At 32.3% G+C, this 15,730-nt stretch overlaps 1 protein-coding gene and 1 pseudogene across 2 annotated transcripts; both read right to left on the bottom strand.

Annotated features, from left to right (window-relative positions):
* Positions 1–4,454: 4,454 nt before the first annotated feature.
* On the bottom strand, positions 4,455–7,432 carry LOC146900302 (protein neprosin-like). Of its 2 annotated transcripts, XM_085734523.1 has the most exons (8): positions 7,074–7,407; positions 6,582–6,668; positions 6,333–6,459; positions 6,214–6,278; positions 5,963–6,115; positions 5,819–5,872; positions 5,500–5,646; positions 4,455–4,905 (listed from the first exon to the last, which is right to left on the bottom strand). In XM_085734523.1, the coding sequence occupies exons 1-8, from the start codon at positions 7,338–7,340 to the stop codon at positions 4,522–4,524; spliced, it is 1,284 nt and encodes a 427-aa protein (XP_085590649.1). In that variant the 5' UTR covers positions 7,341–7,407; the 3' UTR covers positions 4,455–4,521. The 2 variants fall into 2 exon arrangements, with proteins under 2 accessions (XP_085590649.1, XP_085590650.1); XM_085734524.1 differs by having other exon boundaries at positions 6,214–6,459; positions 7,074–7,432.
* Positions 7,433–13,778: 6,346 nt separating this feature from the next.
* Positions 13,779–14,568, bottom strand: LOC146900301 (uncharacterized; annotated as a pseudogene).
* Between the last annotated feature and the right edge of the window lie 1,162 nt (positions 14,569–15,730).

Genomic DNA, 15,730 nt, shown 5'->3' with positions numbered 1-15,730 from the left:
ATGAAAAAGTTCAAAACTCATAAATGGTCAGGAGAATGGAAAAAGTCCTTGGAACCATGTGACCTTAATGTGCTTTTAACAAGCTTATCATTGATGATGCTTGAGGCATGGTTGTTACAGACATTCTTGTGAGAAGAAATGAAGCAAGGAATGAAGAAACTAAGGAGTTAGCTGCCGTCAATCTCACATCATCGTGGGCTATGAGCCCCGCATAGAGAGATACTATTGAAAAACAAGGTATTCACTCTTGCTTATCTTGCATCGCCGTCTATGATCGATTTTGTGGTTCTCACATCGCGAGCGAACTTTCCCTGAAATTTAGGTGTACGAGGGCCTGTAAATATTGGACCCCAATGATAGTGGAAAAACACATTTTGATGAGCAGGTGATGGCAGAAACAGGATTTCAGAAGGATTAGAGCAACCAGAAGCATCAAAATCTATTTGTATATGTTTAGGAACTATGAAAGATGAACTTTCCTGTAATTGTTTGATTATGTAAGTTTAAACTATTCTACGAGAGTAAAGTAAGCGTAGCGGAGATGCGGATGTTGCGTTGGATGAGTGTTAAGACTAGACAGGATAGGATTAGGAATGACACCATTAGAGAGAGAGTGGGGGTAGCACCTATAGTAGAAAAGTTGGTAGAAAATAGGCTTAGATGGTTTGGACATGTAGAGAGAAGACCCGTAGATGCCATTGTAAGAAGAGTAGATCAAATGGAGGAGAGTCAGGTTAAAAGAGGTAGAGGAAGACCTAAGAAAACCATTAGAGAAACCATTAGAAAAGATTTAGAGGTCAATGAGTTGGATCCAAATATGGTTTTTGATAGAAAACTATGGCGTCATTTGATCCATGTAGCCGACCCCACTTAGTGGGATAAGGCTTGGTTGTTGTTGTTGTTGTTATGAATTTCAATCAATTCTTTGCTATTTTTTTTGGTTAAAATTGTTTTTAATGTTTTTTATGCGTCTACATCTATAAATTGATCTAGGTCACAATGAGTACTGATCCTAAGTTTGTTTTGCTGGTCTTATTTTAATCGTTCAATTATAGATTAGATTTAATCATAAACTAATGATAATTGTTACTTAATTTGATGTTTGTATAAAACACGTGAATAATACAATTACTCAAGAAATAGACGTCACGTCTTCAATAATTCTCAAAACATGCATACTAAAAATTTCTGAAAAACGTCGCAGCGGATAAATAGCATACATCTCCAAATAGCCATGTCATAAACATCAAAGATACATCATCGAATAAATTTTCAATTTCAACATATGAGTAAAATCTCAACAACATAGTCAACACCAACATAAAAGAAAGACCGACATCCTAAATCAGAGCCTATGCTAAGACTCCAAAACAGATAACGGAGGAAGCTCCCGCTATCCTCAAGCACTCACCAAGCAAGCAACAAAGTTACTCCTGCACGACGTCTACACATTCATACAAATAGGCAGGCAGTCAACCGAACGACCACTGAGGGTTAGCTTCACATCATCATAATTAAGCATAAATAATTGAAAAGGTTTCCATCAAATTAAACTTCAAATGATTAAGCAAAAGAGGATTCAACTCCCACATTATTATCAACACAAATAAATTCACAACATCGCAAGTATGCAATTCATCAATCACATCAACCACCAAGCACATAAGCAATTAGGACTCATGTCAAATCATGCTATGCAACTAGACACGACTCCTACATGCATGCGGTATCAGTCACCAACAAGGTCGTCACCTCATGATGCAACAAAAACATCATAATCACCTTCATTTTGAATACAAAGTATTTGATCACCTTCATTGGATATAAATATCCTACGACTTATGATGCATGAACATATGACATATTATGCACATGTTCAACAACAAATTCACCATCAATATCACCATCATTTGCATGTAATAATTCAACAACATAATTCAATACATGCAATCACCGCATCAAATCGTCAACATTTAGCATGTATAAATTCAACACACCAACAACCAACAATGTAATTATCATGCTATAATTCATCGACATAAACAACGACATAAACACCCTCATCAAGTTCAACATCATTAACATAATTATCAAAGTTAGCACTTTCAAGGAAAGTCATCATTAAGGAATTCAACCAAAACTAAGCAAACGTATACAATTGCCTCAACAAAACACATGCACTCATATGTTCATAGTAGCTTAGGCACATGAGTATCCTAGGCCAATTCCAAGAAATCAAAAAATCAAGCCAAGTTCGTATCATTTTACAAAAACGATCTTTTCAACATTTTCAAAACAAGACAACTTATTCGATGTATGCAAACCTACAATTCAATCCCAATCGATCATATAATCATGAACATAGGCCACTTACAAACTATCAAGTCTTACTTCAAAGTTTCACTAAAGTTCATTTGAGAAAAATCCTAAGTTTCGTCTATTCCTCCATTTTACCAAAAACAGAGTTACATGCTATTATGCCTATGCACCAAACCTACATGCTTCATCTAAGTCCATTAGAACTGTAGACCAATCATGTAATCACCCCTGTTCACAAAATGTCCATTTTCCAAATATTTCCGAAAACTGATTTCGTCTCAATTCAAGTTTCTTATCATTTAAGAAATCGAAAGTAAGAGCAAGCAAATCATGTTCCAGCAAGAATGTTAATGAAAATATCAAAATAACACACCTAGAAACCTTACGCGGAACAACACATGGTGTTGTCCCTGTCTAGGCGCCTGACGTCTGGAGTGTAGCGCCTAGCGCCCTTAAGGCTAAAATGGATTTGGAGTTCATGTATGCAGTTAATTTAGTTCCACTAGTTAAATTTCTCTCTGAATTCAAGGAGGCAAAGACAACCAACATTCTCTCCACAAATATGCGGGTTAGCCAAAATACGAGAGTTGGAGTGTAACTTTAATTAGTCAAAGGCTCAAAGCCATGGCTAGTTAGAGCAACGATTCAACATTTTCTATCAATAAATACAACTTATATATTATTACTTCATCTATTCTACAATAGATGACCTATTTAAAAATATACATTATTAACTTAACATACTTTGACCGTATTTTTCCACAATATACAAAGATAAATAATACACCTTCCGGTCACTATTATAAGCTAAATTTTTCATTTGAGATTCATTTAGTTAATAATGTATATGGTCTTTATCATAGACCACATACATCATTTAATGAATGAATCTAATTTTTTTGGCTTGATATTGTTCGATTCGCCTCGATGAATATTTTTTAAATATCAAATTTTTATAATTTTTTTTGGCTAAAATGCACTTTTGGCCCCTCAAGTTTCACAAACTTGCGATTTTAGCGCCCCCCCCAAGTTTGAAAATAGCACTTTTGCCCCCTTAAATTTCACCCCCTTTGCAAAACCATAGTCCCCTTGATTTTTGACTCAGTCAAAGTTGAGGTGGGTAATGAAATTAAAATAATAATAAACATTGGAAAAATCTTCTTCATCCTCAAAATCATTCAAACAAACCAAACCAAACTCAATCTCTATAACTCATATCCAAACTCATAACAATTATTATTGTTGCTTTTGGTTTTCCCGTCAAACACAACAACAACATTGTTTCCTTCCTCTAAAAAAAAATGACATTGTCTCCTTGAGAAACTAAACACAACCCATTATTATTGTTGTCATCCACATCATTAGAATTAAAAAAAGAAGCAGATCGAAGCTACTGTTTACGCAGAATCACAACCACCGTCGCGGGAACAAGTGAACGACAATCTTAATTTTCGGCAATGTGCAAAGAAGCAGATCGAAGCTACCGTTCACGCGAGAGAGATTTGAAAGTTTCTTTATTTTGTTGATGTTCGATGAGAATGCAGAACAAGTGAAAGGGAAGGAAAGATGAACCAATTATAGGTTTAGCTTGTTGGTTCTAATGTTAATTTTTCATATTCTTTTATGGGTTTAGATTTTGCTATTTATCGAAAATGAAAGCTAAATGGAAGACGAACAAGAATAATTTGTGTGCTGTGTGAATTTAATTAGGGATTTTCTAGGTTTCGATTTGTTTTTATGGGTTTAGAATGTGTTTCTGGGCTTCATATGATGGTTTCTAGGTTTTCTTTTCATTTTCCAATTATTTTATTTCATTTCTAATTATGTGCCTTTTATTTTATTTTAAAATTAAAAAATTACACAGTCAGCATGTGACATGCCATCGACATCAGTTTTGACTAAGTCAAAATCAATGGGACCATGGTTTTGCAAAGGGGGTAAAACTTAAAGGAGCAAAAGTACTATTTTCGAATTTGGGGGGCTAAAATCGCAAGTTTGTAAAACTTGGGGGCCAAAAGTGCATTTTAACCTAATTTTTTGTAATAGATTAGTAAAGTTATTTAAGATCAAAATTGTGAATTAATATGTGTGACAAGGTCAACCGTGTCACTTAATATAGAACGAATGGAGTATTATTTTGATACACCTCAATCAAGAAATGGAATACATATATTATTATTCTATATTACATATTCCCTTCCATCATAAGGGACAATTATCATTATGACCAGGTCCACCATAGTACAAGTAATTCCCCCACTTTTTATTATAAGCTCCTCTTATACTATAACATTTTGGTCTCAACGCTGTATAATTGGGATCTGGCAAGTCAATCCAGGTGTTTTTAGCATTAACTGCAACTTGCATATTCCTAATATATGCAGATTTTTTATAACCCATTGATTGAAAATTTCCACTACCCATTTGGGTAGTAGTATGATACCCTAATCTCATTAAATTCAGTACTTCTCCACCAAATTGAGCAAAATATGCTTCACCCTGTAATTCTGTGAACAAACGGGCTGGCCAATAACCAAGTATATGTCCAGATCCATATTCAAGCCACCAATTTGCAACAAATGGATCCTTCACACAAAAAAAAAAAAAAAAAAAAACTTCAATAACAGGCTCTTGTTTAGTGACAAAGTAAAATTACTTAAACATATACATATATAATCATAAAGAGAAACATCTAATATTTTTAACCCTAGTATGATAAATAGTTCCTTAATGTTTTTTACACAAAAACCAAACAATTTTAATATTTTTAACCCTAGTAACCAAAACAACAAGTATATTTCCAGATCCATATTCAAGCCACCAATTTGCAACAAATGGATCCTTCACACAAAAAAAAAAAAAAAATGAATAAATCTTCAATGACGGCTCTTGTTTAGTGACAAAGTAAAATTACTCAAACATATACATATAATCATTAAGAGAAACATTTTAGCATGACAACATAACAATTTTAGAGACTAAAATGATAAATAGTTCCTTCATATTTTGTACACAAAAACAAAACAATTTTAATATTTTTAACCCTAGTAACCAAAACATTGACTTATCTTGCTTCTACAATCTTGAATGACATATTATTATTGAGGATAAAAAGTAACAAAAAAATAATAATTTAGAGAGATATCTTTCAAATTATGCATAATCTCAGGAGAATGTTACCTTCCAGATCTTTAAGCCAACATCAAACTGATTACGATTGATCGCTGACCAGGGAGTAATTGTACCTCCAATTACAATTTTCCTGTTGGTCTGAATAAAACCTGAGCATAATAAATTATAGCACCCAGTTTTGCCCTCTTTATCAGCCTGCAATTATTAAAGCAAATATGAATTATATTGGATAGTCTACATTTTCCACCTCCTTTACTTCAATTAATTAACTTTTATGAAGCACAGATACTCCTCGGATTAGCAGTATCTGTGTGTGTCAGTGTCTGTGTCGTGTCCGTATCCGTGCTTCATAGATTAACTTACTTACCGTCCAATAAATAAACAATCTTGGGGTGCGATCTTTATAGAGATTCTCATAGACCTGCATAAAAATAATATGACATGAACTTATAACTTGATTGATAAGAATATAAAAATTAGGGTTATGAATAGTGAGAGATATTTAGCATGCCTGCCAACCAACTTCAACTGTTTCTCCAGATTGAGAGGAAAGAGATATTTTAGCCAAGCTGTATTCATCTTTATTTTCTGTTTTGGGGCGCCATACGTTTAGGTTAGCCTTTGCTCCTGTGTATCCATCCCCATTCACAGACCCATATGCAAACTGTGTAATGTGGAACAATAAGAAGAACATATTTGTTATTTTATATAGGAAAAGAAAAGATTGAGAGAAAAAAAAATTGAGTTTGTGCGATTGCATACTTCTCGATAGTTGTAATCAACGTTTTTTCTTCCAAATTTGCTAATAGAGTCGGCTCTTAACAAGTTGTAATCAACGTTTTTTCTTCCGAATTTGCTAATAGAGTCGGCTTTTAACAAGTCTTGTTCTGTTACTCTTCTAATTGGAATTGTTCCTACAGGACATGATTCACCGGACAAGCTCCACAATTGAAAGATGTCACTCATATTACTTATTTGATTATCCGCTATTGGTCTTTTTGGAGGATCCTGTATACATAAATATAAAATTTAAAACAATAAATTGAATAATAATAGCTTTACTTAGCTTCAAAAGTTATTTATGATTTTTTTTATTTAAATTAACAAAATATATATACAAAAAACAATACCAATGGTTTTTGTCCTTTCAATAAAGGATGGTCAAAAGCTGGTTGTTTATGAGTCAAAACACAGTCTATGATATCACCATCAGGACTCTGTAAAAGTGAACATCCACAAAAACACAAACATATAAGTTAGGCTCCAAGAATTAAGAGTGTGTTTGAATTTGAAGTACTTACAACTGCTAGAGATTTCAAATTGTAAATAATAAAAATACTTTAAGTGTACTGCCTTCATTTATAAATTTCTTGTTTGGATAGAGTATTTGTTTATTCAAACCTGGATCTTTTTTAAAAGTTTGAAAACATATGTGGTAAAGATATAAATATAAAAAGAAAGGTGGTTCAAATTATTTTAAAAATCTACTTAGATCATAATTACAATTTTTGAAAAGTTGAGGAAAATTTATAGCGATCAATTGCAAAGTTTTACAAAAATATGGAGACCAATTTTCAAAGTTTTCAAACACATTAATGATGTTTAAAATTTATTAAACATGCCTGAATTGTCTTAACAGCAGGCTTATTGAGCTGTTGAAGACGGGTTGTTATCATCTTCTTGATCTTCAACCTGTGAAATTTGTCATCTGATTGAAATGTTTGATTAACTGATCGGTGGTTACTTGCTTCAGATGAATTGATTGGAGAAACCAAACAAACAATGAGAAGAAAATGTAGGAGGAGGGAGATGATTGGGGTGCAAAAGTCCATTTTTGTTTTTGTGTTCTTAGAATTTTGTTTTGTGCATGGAAACAAACCTAAACCCATGTCACTCCAACATAAAAATGTATATGACGGGTATTGTAAGCCTTAATTACTTTGTGCTATAGCACCTGTGAAACTTAAGTGTATGTGTGTGTATATATATAGTGCTTGTTAAAGAATATATTAATATCTCTACCCAAAAAAAAATATATATATTAAAATTAAAAAAAAAACGAATACATTTCAACGTTGACTAATAAAATAATTAATCAGAAATTAAATATTTAATACACTACAAGTATATAGTAATTTAATATTATATTTTGAAGTAGTCAAAACATTTTTTGGTCAAAAATGTTATTCAAACATTTAAGGAATTCTTTTAAATTCATTGTGCTTTATATTTTAGGCTTAATTTTATTGCCTATATTTTCACCCGTTCACGGAATATGTCCACTATTTTAAAATTTATTAGTTTTGGTCACCTTCCAAAGATTTCTGAATTCAAATTAAAAATGATGATACATATTTTAAATGACGTAAAACCACGAGGAATGATCAACACATTAAATTGCTAGAAAACTATCTAAAATCTTCAAATTCAACTTTAAAAATTATTCATCTACGATCTACATTTACAATCTACAATATAAACAAATGAATCATCCTCTTTCAAAAGTACACATGGCATGATATTGTGTATTATACAATTAATGATTTTCTTAAATTTTACTCAGGCAACCTGATCACGTCATTAATTGTTTTGACTTTTTTCTATGGTTTAAGTTTTGACTTTCACAACTTAAAAAAACAATTGTGTGTGTAACATACCATTTAATTCAATCCAAAGTATACGTGTTTTGCCTTATGAAGAATAAAGGTTGGTCATTCTGTCGAAAAAAAAGAATAAAGGTTGGTCAAATAAATTAAGTGCAATAGCTAAAAAAAATGCAAACCCAAATCAATCGTCTTTAAAAAAAAAATTGCTCATTTATACAAAATATTGTTTTTTTTCCATGCAACATCACGAGTTTATCGTTTTTCTATAGTTTTAATCGGCTACCAAATTGTAGCATCAATGGTGCTATATAATTGTACATTGTGTGATCTCAAAATCCATACAATCATACAATTCTTGCTCGTTTATCTTTTTTGCATATGCTTTGCAATTGTATTATCTATTATCTATTACAGTGTCACTAGATTCTCTTAATTAGATTTCCCATCTCATGCAGGTATTGATTCAAAGGAACATGTGTTTTTCAACGAACGAAACATATAACAATCCTTAAAAAAAATCATTTAACAATGAATTATATAGGTCAAATACCACTTTTGGTCCTTTTAGATTGACATAATTTCCAAGTTAGTGTTTTAAGTTTCAAAAGTTTCAAACGGCTCTTTTTAGTTGATAAACTATTTCACTGTTACCCCTGATGTCAGTCTCCTTTAAATTGATCTTGATCTTGCCGTTAAGTTGCTGACTTGGATCAAAACGATGCGTTTCAAATGCTTTAGGTAGTCAAAACGACACGTTTAATGGTCACAAAAGATCATTTATAGGGCTAGAAAGACAGCTATTGAGAACAAGAACTGCCTTTCTAGCCATATAAACGATCATTTGTGACCATTAAACGCATCATTTTGACACACTATAGCCTTTAAAACACAACATTTTGATCTAAGTCATCAACTTAATGGTCACATCAACATCAGTTAAAAGGAGACTGACATCAGGGGTATCGGTGAAATAGTTTATCAACTAAAAGAACCCATCTGCAACTTAAAAGACTAACTTGAGAGTTCTCTCAAACTAAAAGGGATAAAAGAGGTATTTGGCCCAATTATACAAGTCATAAAGTTTCTCTGATGAGGTGGATCATGTCATTCCATCAAAGGAAAATGTGTTCTTTTATGTGTGTACATCATAGGAAAACACCTTCAAATTCAACCTTAAAAATTATTCATCTACAATCAACATCTAGAATATAAACAAATGAATCCTCCTCTATTTAAAAGTACACGTCGCATGTGTATTATACAATATATGATCTTCTCAAATTTTACTCATGCAACTTGATCACGTCATGAATTGTTTTGACTTTTTTTTTATGGTTTAAGTCTTGGCATTCACAACCTAAAAAAAACAATTGTGTGTGTAACATACCATTTGATTTCAACCCAAAGTAAGTATACGTATTTTACCTAATGAAGAACAACGGTTGGTAAAATAATTTAAATGCAGAAGATAAAAAAAACGCACGCAGTAAACTGAAATCAAATCAAAGTTTGGTCAAATAAAACAAACCCAAATAAATCGTCTTTCAAAACAAAAATTGCTCATTTATACAAAATATTGTTTTTATTCATGCACGAGTTTATCGTTTTTCAATAGTTTTAATCAGCTCCCAAATTGTAGCATCAATGGTGCTATATAATTGTACATTGTGTGATCTTAAAATCCATACGACCATACAGTTCTTGCTCATTTATTGTTTTGAATATGCTTTGAAATTGTATTATCTATTATCTATTACAGTTTGACTAGATTCTCTTAATTAGATTTCCCATCTCATGCAGGTCTTGATTTAAAGGAACATGGCTTTTTCAACAAACGAAACATATAACAATCCTTAAAAAAAAACATTTAACAATGAAATTATATAAGTTATAAAGTTTCTCTGATGAGGTGGATCATGTCATTCCATCATAGGAAAATGTGTTTTTTTCTTATGTGTGCATATCTTGTTAATTTAAATCTTTGTCTCATATGGTTTACAAAAGAGTAGCGCTATATCCCACGAAGGGATTTCAACGAAAACCACAAAATAGTAGTGCTTTGTAGCAATTTCTTTCTTCTTCTTTTTTAACAAAATAAAGTAAAATCGTAGAACTTTTCGACTGCGGCGTTTTTAATATTAAATGAAGTATTTTTTGATTGATTAAGATGTGTGTTGAAATTTGGGGCCTAACTCATCCTTACAAAACCGGCTTTGTAAGGATGAGTTAGACCCCAAATTTCAACATGGTATCAGAGCCTATCCAAGATCTACCGTTGTTGGGATTCCGCATTGCCACGCTTCATGCCCATTGGGTCTGAGCGTGAGGAGGTGTGTTGGAAATCCCACCTTAATTGCGATAGGAGGTGTGTTGGTAATTCCGCCTTAATTGTGATTTGCCCCTAGTTGCCTTATGTTGGCTTGTCTTTGAGGGGGTGGATTTAGTCCCACATCGGTTAGATAGGAAGCTTGATCAGAGTTTATAAAGAGGAGGCACTCCTCACCTTACAAGCCGGTTTTGTAAGGATGAGTTAGGCCCTGATACCATGTTGACACTTGCGTGTTTTATATGCGTGTTTTATTAATTATTGTATTAATTGTATTATTATTAGAAAATAATATGTGGGGTTTAGGATGTTACATTAGGCGCCTACACTCCGCCAGGAGCCTCCTCATAATTGTATTAATTGTATTATTATTAGAAAATAATATGTGGGGTTTAGGATGTTACATTAGGCGCCTACACTCCGCCAGGAGCCTCCTCATAATTGTATTAATTGTATTATTATTAGAAAATAATATGTGGGGTTTAGGATGTTACATTAGGCGCCTACACTCCGCCAGGAGCCTCCTCATATGCCCAGGCGCACAAAAACGTGTGGCAGGCGCATAGGTGTGTTGTTTGCGCCCCAGAACGTCTATTTCTTTGTCTTTTTAGGCGTTAGCTTCCTTAATTGTTAACTAGTTACTGCCTAATTTTAGTAGATATGCATCAATATTAGGTATGTCACCTCCCTAAGTACTTACTTTCAGGGTTCACTCACTTTCGGCTTGTGTCCCTAGTTACTAAGTAATTACTTTTTGATTAGACATATTTAAATTAATATTAGGTAATGTCACCTCTCTAAGTGCCTAAATCAGGGTTATGCTTCAGAAGAGACAAATCTTACGCAACAACAGTAAACTAGTAGCATAAAGATAAATAACTAAATATTGAATTTAAATTAAATAAATTATCCAACAACTAGAATAGAGGCTCATCTTAGAAACCTAGCCTAAAAAGATTTAGTTGTTCATGGTAACTAAAGACAAATTACAAAAGAAATATAACATACACTAGAAAAACTTGGTGTGAGGAGATAAACTCCTCCCTTGAAGCTCCTAGTGTTTGCCTCCCTCTTGAACCGCTTCGTTCTGAATGAGAAATTGTGAATGAGGAATGAGGTATTTACAGGAGAGTTTCCATCTTATCTTGGGCTAAAATACCAGACTTTTTGCACAAAAAAGTCACAAAACAACGCTTTTGCCCGCAAGGAACATGCGTCATGCGGAAGGAGATGAGTATATAAAGAAAAATATATGGTTGAAACAAATATAAAAGTTAAGTTAGTTTGTGAAGTAGAAAAAAATTCTTGATGAGAGGTTCAAGAAGGGGGAGAATGATCTTATATTGAAGGTGATAGTGTTTGGTCATCTGATGTTTGTAACATTTTGGCAAGCGTACCATTTAACTCTTATGATAGTTTATCCATAATCTATAAATAGAGGCTTGAATCCTAATTTTATTTAAATCATTCAACATGCAAGTTTTAGAGAGAGGTAGCTTAGGAGAAACAAACTGGACATATATAATGTGGGAATATCGAAGGTTTATAGATCAAGGCGGTTGATTCAACATGTTTTCATCCTCTCATATGGCTATCGAAGGTTTATAGATCAAGGCGGTTGATTCAACATGTTTTCATCCTCTCATATGGCTAGTAAGTTATATATTATGTGTAACTAATTTCTCAATGTGTTAGGTTAAGTGTAATTGGTTAGGAATTTAATGTAAGTACTTGATTTGACTAGTTATCTATAAGTCGTATTTATTTAGGGTTAACTATATTTTTAATCCCTATAAATATTAAAAATTTCATTTTTAGTCCTTATAAAATGAATCGCATTTTTAGTCCATGTAAAAAATTTCGTCAAAATTTTTAGTACATGTAAAGTTTTCCATCATCTTTTTAGTCCTTGTAAACATATTTAACCATATTTAATTATGAAAAATGCTATTTATCTAGAAAAATAGCATCAAGAATTTTTCAAGACACATGTGGCAAGTTTTAATTGCATGATTTATTTGTCTACTTCCTATTTTTCAGCCACACCTCCTTGAATTGTGGCAAATAGTGCATTGTGATTGGTTGCTCTTTATTCTTGAAGAATTCTTGATGTTTTTTTTCTAGAGATATAGCATTGCTCTTTAATTATATCGGCGTATTTATTCCTTCACTTAATGCTTGTGCGACGTGTAATATGAATGGATCTTTTGACTTAGTGCGTGCTGGAAGTAAACTTCCTTTGCATGGGACATTTGTAGATGCTATTCTCAAGACGTGCTAGGTTTGTAATCTTACATATTGTTGGATGGTAATGTCTTACTATTAGCTAACTGAGTAAGCCATTGAAGGTTAAAGAATAGAGTGAATATCTTGTTATTTGTGAGAAATCGAGATCTATGGAGGGAAATAACGTAAAAATAATTGAAATAAAAGGAGTGTATAATCGATCCATGAAAAAGACATTAAAGAACTGATCAATGAAGCTTAATGCAACACATCTTGCTAAATGTTTGTTTCATCTACTCATTACCACCACTTTTAACAATCAAAGTAACTAAACAATTCATTAAGCAAGTCCATGTGGATCAATAATTATAAATATGTTGCTACTTGAATCTGCACTTATCAATATGCCAACAACAATCAATACATTAACATCACATTGATCACATATAATCCTAACTGAGCACACAATTATTCACAACATTGTTATTCACATTTCCATGGAAACAACATTTCAACAAATAAACAATCATATTGAAAGCATATAACCCTATATAAAAAATAAATAAAAAAACACTTCATGATAGCATTTTCCTTATTCAAAAACAAGCACACAATAAAGCACACAAACTAACAAGCACATTTAAATAAGCGTGACGTTGTTAAAGAGTACACTTACCATAATTCATATTTCCTTACATGCGACCCTACAACTGTAAGCTTTTAAACAAGAACGGTTGTACCTCTTTCGAGTTAAATATCCTAACAGACACATTAACTAAAGTAAACATCAATTCAAAGATTTTTACCCATCTGAGGTGAACCTCAACAACACACCGAAATTATATCAAACTTTGTAAACTTTTCAAAAATTCAAATAAAACATTACATGGCACGTATCCCAATAAATTTCTTTAAAAACTTTCGTTCTGAAGACATTTTCAAAGAAAACATTACATGGCACATATCTCCATTTATCAGAGCATTACACTCAGTCACCCTATACATTTTTTTCGCATACAACTTTCTTCTTTTAAAATCATCTAGACATTCTTAACGGTCAACATAAGTTACGCCACGAAAAACTAGCGTTTTTGCCTTTTAATTTCAAATAGAAATAACACTTACAAATAATTCCAAAATCATCAAAATTTACATACTGATCGAGGCCATCAATAAGACTTTAACAAATAAGAGAGAAAAATGGAACCCCCTTCTCGGTGGGTCAAAACCGAACCAAAAGGAGAGAAAAATGGGGAAGAATACTTATTCCAATATGAGCAAATCTTGAAACATGTATCTTTGGTCTGACCAGTTTTGCCACAATGAGCAAATCTTGATGCCTCTACCTCTGCCACCATATGATCTCCTTCCTCTATCACCTCTTCTATGCGATGAAGAGCCTCTACCTGAAGATGGATTAGCTGAAGAGTTCTGCTTCCTTGAGACTTCCAGAATCTTAGATTCATCCAAAGGAAAGTCGATCTATCTACCTTGTTGAACAAGCAAAGAATAAACTTTTGCAATATTGGGAAGGGGATCCATCAGTATTATCTGAGCTCTTAAAGCAATTTATTGTTCATTGAGCCCTTTGAGAAGTCTAATAGCTTAATCATATTATTTATAGTCACGTACCTTGGTAAGGACATTACAATTTTAAATGAAGTTACTATCACGAATAGGATGTAAATTATCTAGCTAATTTCTGCCAAAGTTTCTTCATCTTAGTATAATAAGAAAAAATATAAGAATCACCTTGTTTCATAATGTAGATTTCTTCATGAATATTAGAGATCCTAAAGATATCCCCTTGATAGAATCTTTCTTTGAGTTCTTTCCAAATCTCAAAAGAAGTATCCATCTGTAAGATACCCTGAGAGATTGTAGGATCAATATAGTTGTAGAATCATGGTATTGCGTCTATCCCAAACTATAGATGGATGAAGTAAGGGCTCAGATTATTACTATTAACTCTTTCAGCAGAACTCTTGATCAAGAAGAAAAGTTGAATGTAAAAACAAAATTCCTTTTCAAGATAAAGATATTATAGAAACGTCACAAATCAAAAAACAAAACAATGAATATTCATGAATCAAGAATCACAAAGAGGAAACAATTTCTAAGAATTATGAAGTAAAGATAAGAACATTGAAAGAAATAAGGAGATTTATGAACAATCGATGCAGAAATGCGAAGGGAAGAAGATGAATACTCATAGAGATGAATGATGCTTCAAATCCAGTTGCAACTGATACCATTCGAATTTTAAATGGATGAACTTGATCGTCCATACATAAGAAATCAATAAAGCATTCTACACTAAATAAAGAATCTATATAAGAATATAGGAATGTAATTTCTTCATTTTATTCATCATAGTAAAGGGTATATATACAATGATGAATGTGTAAGTCAGACCTATGGTAATAATGGCAAACATGAATGACAACAATTACAAATAACTACAATAATAATTACATGAATATTCTATTCTATCAGAATCTATCAATGAAATGAAAGAGAAATATTATTCACAAATCGATGTGGAACTACACTTACCTTATAATATGTTATGTTCTATTCAAGCTTAACCATGGTTGGTTATACAACTATATTCAACTATAGCAATTATCATAACTGTCAAAATAGTTAGTTGGTTACAATTAATACTTGTTAATTACTTGTGTAACAAGTAATTGCCTAGACTAATATCTAATTGCACTTTTAACAAAGGGATATTATGAATTATTGTTTGATTTGTGTGAGTGGGTAAAATGTTGTTAACAAGGAGAGAGAAGTCGTCTAACAAGTAGTTTTAATTATTAATGATTACATGATAACAGTAGTAGTTAACCATTTTAAGTACATTATCACAAAATGCATTAATATTTAAAGTGATGTAGGGGTAATTATTTACACCACAAATTATTCTAAGTTATTATTAGTAAAAAATTAACCTACGTCAAAATTTAGGGTGATCCCAATCAAAGGAAGAGGATCCCATTATAATTGAGTCTTTCTCAACTTCATTTGAAGTTTTTTGAAGTTTTTTGTGATTTTAAGGTTAAAATGGATTTGGACCATGCATGCAGAGAGTTTGAGCATAAGAACTAATCACCAATAT

Source organism: Medicago sativa, chromosome 8 (assembly GCF_051527215.1).
Source record: "Medicago sativa cultivar Bolivia chromosome 8, Bolivia_mono, whole genome shotgun sequence".
NCBI lineage: Eukaryota > Viridiplantae > Streptophyta > Magnoliopsida > Fabales > Fabaceae > Medicago > Medicago sativa.
This window is presented reverse-complemented; position numbering and strand designations above follow the sequence as displayed.